Source organism: Henckelia pumila, unplaced genomic scaffold, assembly GCF_033568475.1.
Source record: "Henckelia pumila isolate YLH828 unplaced genomic scaffold, ASM3356847v2 CTG_525:::fragment_3, whole genome shotgun sequence".
Taxonomy (NCBI): Eukaryota; Viridiplantae; Streptophyta; class Magnoliopsida; order Lamiales; family Gesneriaceae; genus Henckelia; species Henckelia pumila.
In genome coordinates this window covers 3,469,247-3,475,080 of record NW_027331857.1, presented here as the reverse complement: position 1 = coordinate 3,475,080, position 5,834 = coordinate 3,469,247, and the positions used below count along the sequence as shown (strand labels likewise).

Sequence of the window (5,834 nt, the reverse complement as noted above, 5' to 3'; positions counted from 1 at the left end):
ATTCACTCTTCGCAGCAATAAGATGCAATTCAGATTTATCATTGAGAGGGTGGTGACTAGAATTCAAAGTTGGGGCAATAAATTCTTCTCTGTTGGAGGTAAATAAACTTTAATCAAATCAGTATTACAGTCAATATCAACTTATGTTATGTCTTGTTTTCGTATTCCAAAATCTATCTGTCATGAAATCAAAAGGGAATGTTCGAATTTCTGGTGGGGGAAGAATGAAGGTAAAAACAAAATACATTGGAAAACTTGGGAATCGCTGTGTATGCCAAAGTGTAAGGGTGGTTTGGGATTTCAAAAATTAGAAGAGTTCAATAAAGCCTTGTTAGCAAAGTAAATCTGGCGAATCATCACAAACCCTGAATCATTAGTGGCTGAGTCTTTAAAGCAAAGATATTTCAAATATCAAGACATCATGCAAGCGCCATTAGGAAATAATCCATCGCACATTTGGAAGATCGATGTTGTGGAGCAGAGAACTATTGAAAAAAAGAATGTGTTGGCGGATAAGCAATGGGGAGAAATAGATATTTTTCAAGAAAGATGGATCCTAGGTAACCATACACTCATTCGACAGCCTAATGTTCCAATGGAGTTTGATAAGGTTAAATTCATATTACAACAGGGGAGATGGAATGAGCTATTGGTCATAAATATTTTCCCTCCATACATTGCAGAGGACATTTTAGCTATCCCATTATTGAACGTGATGGGAGATGATGCTCGATATTGGATGTTTGACTCAAGGGAAAAATATACGGTGCGAGAAGGATATACACTAGAAAATGGATTTTATGATCCACCTCGACATAGTTCGGAGCATCGATTGAAATATTGGTGGAAAAGAATTTGGAACTTGACAATACCTCCAAAATTTCGGATATTCTTGTGAAGAGCAATGCATGATATTATTCCAACTCAAGTAAATTTGGTAAAACATCAATGAATTCTGCTATAGCTGCAATATCAAGCAAGATTCCACTTGTCATGCTCTATTTTGGTGTCCCGACTCGAAACAATATTGGAAGAACACAATATTATGGTCGTTGTTGAAACAATTGAGAAAGATGAACATGATAGATATCTTTATACGGTTAAATGAGGAACCGAGACAGTTGGAAATGGAAACCGTAGTGATGAGCATGTTGAGGAATTTCGAAAATAGTATAAGGATTTTAATTGAATCTCCAAGGCACGTTATATAACGCTATCTTTTAAGAAATGTTTCTCAATCTTTCTCAGGATACAATGGAATAAACAAAACTGATTCAAGACATACCATTGAATCTGATGATGCACATATTTATAGCAATTATAAGTCGACTCCGAGTAGTTAAGTATATTTTTCTGATTGGGCATGCAGGTCGATCCCCGTAATTTTCGCAGCGGAGACCATTATTTATCGGCAACAAAATTTCTGAATATATTAAATTAATTCAGAAAATTATACTAACAGAGCATATGGGCAATTTGGAATGAACGATAACGAAGGATTCATAAGAATGGACAAGGGTATCTTATGGAAACAATTGAATTGAAGGAGGCAAGGCTAAGAGAATATCAAGAGGCTCGAAACTCGTTTCGAACATGCAAGATTAAAAATCCAAATATCAAAAAATATCGTTGGATCAAGCCTCAACAACATCAAATAAAGTTAGAAGTCGATGCGACAGTGAATCAAAATCAAGGGACTTACACGATTGGAGGGGCTGTTATAAATCATGAAGGAAAAGTGTTGTTGGCTTTTGGTAAAAAAATCCAAAGCCTCCTTATGTTGTTTATGCGGCACTCGTCTCGATCAATGAAGGGCTAATTCTCGTGAAGGATCACAATATTTTGATACAAAAAATTTCATTTGATTCTCTTTTGGCGATGAAAACAGTCATCAACTAAGAAGAATATTACAATTATATTGGTGTTATTGCCATGAAAATCCGAAAATTAATGAATATTGGGGAAATGATTAAGCTCAGTCATGTTTATCGATCGACGAATGAGGTTACATACTTACTTGCTTCTTATGCTATTTTATCTCCTTCACCATTTGTTTGGGTGCAGGAGAATTTTTCTATTTGGTTGATAAACCTTGTAATGAACGATCATGTTCAATGTTAATCAAATTACTAGTTTACCGTAAAAAAAAAAAATATTATGTTATAAAAAAAAAAAACTTTAATATTCATTTTTTTTGAAAATAAAAACACTGAAAAATGAAAAAATGGCGCGTGAGATTTCAAGATCATCAAACCTCTTCAACCAAACAGCTCATTTGCTCTCTCATTTGGAGCCTCGCCAGGTGCCATGGCTTCGCCGGCCGATCCATCCACTCAGTAAGTCTGCAACGAAAAGAACCCTAAACCCCCCTCTAAATTCTCGTGAATTTGTCTATTTCAATCGAATTACGTGTTTATGTTTACGAAGGAACGCCGTTAGGAAGCAAAACAAAGGCCCCCCGTTCAAATTTTTGGCCCCGCTAATCTATGCTCCCGTTCTTCCTCTCAGTAAGTCATTCCCCTCTCCGCGTGCGTATTTTTCGGATTAGGTCGAAATTTTGTTCAATTTGGGACGACATTCTGGGATTTAATGCATTTCACAATGGTATATTTCGTAACAAGTCGAACTTTTTTTGTCTTTTGCATGGGGCGACTTCATTTTGGGCCCGGGTTGCCACCGCCCATGCCCTGATTTTGCATATCCTAATGTCTGGTTTGTGCAAATCTTAATGCTTGCCCAACAGTTCGGCTTTCGCTGCGACACAAACCGGTTTTGAGGGATCGAATGTTTACAACAGTCTTGGTCGGTGCCTTTGCTCATGGGTTCTACTTGGTGTATCCTTTCTCCGTGTAATTCTGTATTTATCTATCATTAGTTCATTGCTACGATGGCCACTGCGTCTTCTATCCAGGCTTGGTTTTGTAAATGTTGGGCATCATTTTGGAGTCTTAGACATTGCATTACCGACCTAAATGGCCTAAACTTGTGCAATTATGCAAATCAAACTCTCATCAATCGAGATACAAGCATTGGATTTATTAAGTGCTAAAAATGTAGATTTTGAGTTTGTGGTGTGAATTGCGAATGAAGTTGGTGTTATGTATCAGAAATTAGATTACACGTTTGATCGAATTATATGTTGATCTCATGTTTAATATGCTTTTGTCAAGATAATTAGATGATCACGAGAGCTTTCTTCCTCAACAATAAAAAAAGAAATCTCAGTTTAATCAATAATGGATTCCCAAGTGCACTCTGCTAAGTGTTAGACTTGTGAGATTTCCATTCTGGCCAGAAATGATGTTATTCATCCATCATGTTATTAACATGAATGAACATAAAGAGGAGTGAATTGATCCCTTAAATTCAAGAAAATCTGTTGCATTAAAATTCCGGTTGCATCTTGCCTTGCTGTATCGATTATTAAAGTGATGATTATTAGAATTCAGGTTGCATTTGGATGGTTTTGGTATGTGGAGATTTGAATTTTATTCCTTTTAAACTTAATCTTGTACGAGCAATTGTAATGGGTTTGTTATGGATCCAATATCAGTGTGATCTTCAATCCCAGTTTATTTTCCGCAAATCAAATTACTCAACACGGATCAAATTCTTTGTCCAAACACAATATTTTGTGCAGAAATTATACTTTAAACCTCTATTGTAGGAAGTAAAAAAATATGAAGGAAAATATCTTCTGGTCCAATTGGATGTCTTATTACTGTACAGTTTTATATATATATATGGATGAGTTACAATGTACTTGCATATGTTAGGGCAATTATCACAGGCTCTCCCCATCAAAATGTTTCTCAATTAAGTTATCAGCATGGCTCTAGCTTTAATATCACCTGCTTGATTTCTATTCAACAATGCATGCTCGAACACGAGGATGGTGTTACTTTTCTCTGCCCCATTTTGCTTGGACTCACCATTTCATTACATGGGCATGAAATTTTATTTTATTCTACTAGGATTCAGGTCTACACTGATCAGATTACGATGATTTGTGATTCAATAAAGCAATATTCCTTCAGTTGTATCTGCCTTTTAGGACACATCTCGAAACCTGACATAAGTTCGGCATGATAATATGGGGTTTAGGTTTTTAGAAGTTTAACATTGGAGCATAAGATTCATTCCAACACAAATTGTAAATTCATTGCATTCACCAACTTGCCCTTCTTGTACATTTTGACTGTCTACTGCTATTTTCCTTGCTAAGACAAATTTGATTGGCCTTTTAGAAGCTGAATCACTCTGGTTTTTACCCTGGACTCTGGAGTGGATAAACAAGTTATTGAGTTCAAGGGCTATAAACTTGAAAAACGACCTCCGAAGACCTTTAGTGAACACACACTTGTCCCCTTTTACGGTATGCGACTCTCTTGTCAGCTTGCTTGTGATTCTGCCTTTGTTTATCCCGTCTAATATAAATCGATGACCTTATACCGAGTTGGTAATTTGTCTCTCAAGATAAAGAAATCAAATTTAGGAGTGATATGATTTATTAACATTGTCTGGAATCATTTCATAGGTTGATATGCCAGGTCCATAGCTTCTTTTTATTATTATTATTACCCAAAGAATCCAATTATTTTCGTTTTCAAACTCATACTTGATACTTTCGTCTGAATTTTTTTGGCCATGCTCAGTATAATATGGAATACTAACAAACACTTGATACATCTGCTCTATAGCATTCTGGTGGTTACTTAACTTGTTCGTACCTGTCTAAGCATCGCATTAAATTTCCAATTGTCATTGTTTCGACTTGGAAATAATTTATTTCGCTGATTATCCGGTATGGAATATCCTGTATATTTTTGTGATTTTCTGATGAAGTCCGAGGGCATACTGGGATGAGTCTGGTGATATAGCTTTTGACATAAAACTCCTAGCTGTACTATGGCATTTAAGATCATTCACAGCTTAACAATGCTGCAGTTGGATTTGGTTGTACATTATGATATACGATGACCATTAAAATTTTTATGGCATGATTTATTATCATATATGCATCTACCTTGATGATCTTCAACTTATTGGTTGGAGTTGTCTGCATTCACATTTTTCTACAATTTTCCAACACTCAATTGTTAAATATCAACATTTGAGGATACCATTTATGATTTATTGTATTTTATTGTTATTGCTTTACGTTCCTCCTTAATCAAATGTTTAGAACAGATCTTTACGATTCCGAGAGCAAATGATTTGGCGGGACGAGCATGGACTTATTCAACTTCTGGGAAAGACTGCTTGCATGATCTGCTATTTTATACCAAAATTTTGCATCTGTTGAAATATTTTGCCTTTCTAAAATGAAATGCTGAGTCGAGATTTCTTGTATTGGGTAGAGTGTTTCTCCTTTTAAGGTTCATATGGTGATAAAACATCCAGTATGGTTCTTTCATGCTTAATAAAAATGTACGAACTCTGCTGCTCAGTTTATATATATTTTAGTATCAAAGATTTTATTGCGAACTCATTTCATTCAATTGATTCAAGTTTGCTGCTACGAAATTGTGCTTCTTGTTTGCAAAGTGTGTCTTGAGGCTCTTGACAGGGGAAAATTGTTAGAATATTTTTTCAAGAATATTTTCAGAAATTTTGTTGCCGATGACAAATAAAGATTTCCGTTGCGAAAATTACGGGAATCTTAAAAGATAGCGTTTAAAACGTGCCTTGGAGTTCATCATTAAATCCTTTCTAAATTCACGAAATTCTTCAACAGAAATTCGATCCACTACCCGAAGGGAAGAATCCACAGCTCATGTATTGGTCAAATGGATCTGAACAACATTGATTAGTCGTCTCATGTTTTATGTCAC

At 35.6% G+C, this 5,834-nt stretch overlaps 1 protein-coding gene across 1 annotated transcript; it reads left to right on the top strand.

Annotated features, from left to right (window-relative positions):
• Positions 1-2,220: 2,220 nt before the first annotated feature.
• LOC140873316 (uncharacterized) lies at positions 2,221-5,487 on the top strand. Its single transcript, XM_073276409.1, has 4 exons — positions 2,221-2,336; positions 2,428-2,507; positions 2,744-2,834; positions 5,186-5,487. The coding sequence occupies exons 1-4, from the start codon at positions 2,308-2,310 to the stop codon at positions 5,214-5,216; spliced, it is 231 nt and encodes a 76-aa protein (XP_073132510.1). The 5' UTR covers positions 2,221-2,307; the 3' UTR covers positions 5,217-5,487.
• Positions 5,488-5,834: the final 347 nt, after the last annotated feature.

Excerpts from the sequence above, each read along its gene's own strand:
- LOC140873316 (XM_073276409.1), top strand. The coding sequence starts at position 2,308 with ATGGCTTCGCCGGCCGATCCATCCACTCA. Across the intron at positions 2,337-2,427 it reads CCGGCCGATCCATCCACTCA|GAACGCCGTTAGGAAGCAAA; the intron begins GTAAGTCTGCAA and ends ATGTTTACGAAG. Across the intron at positions 2,508-2,743 it reads TGCTCCCGTTCTTCCTCTCA|TTCGGCTTTCGCTGCGACAC; the intron begins GTAAGTCATTCC and ends CTTGCCCAACAG.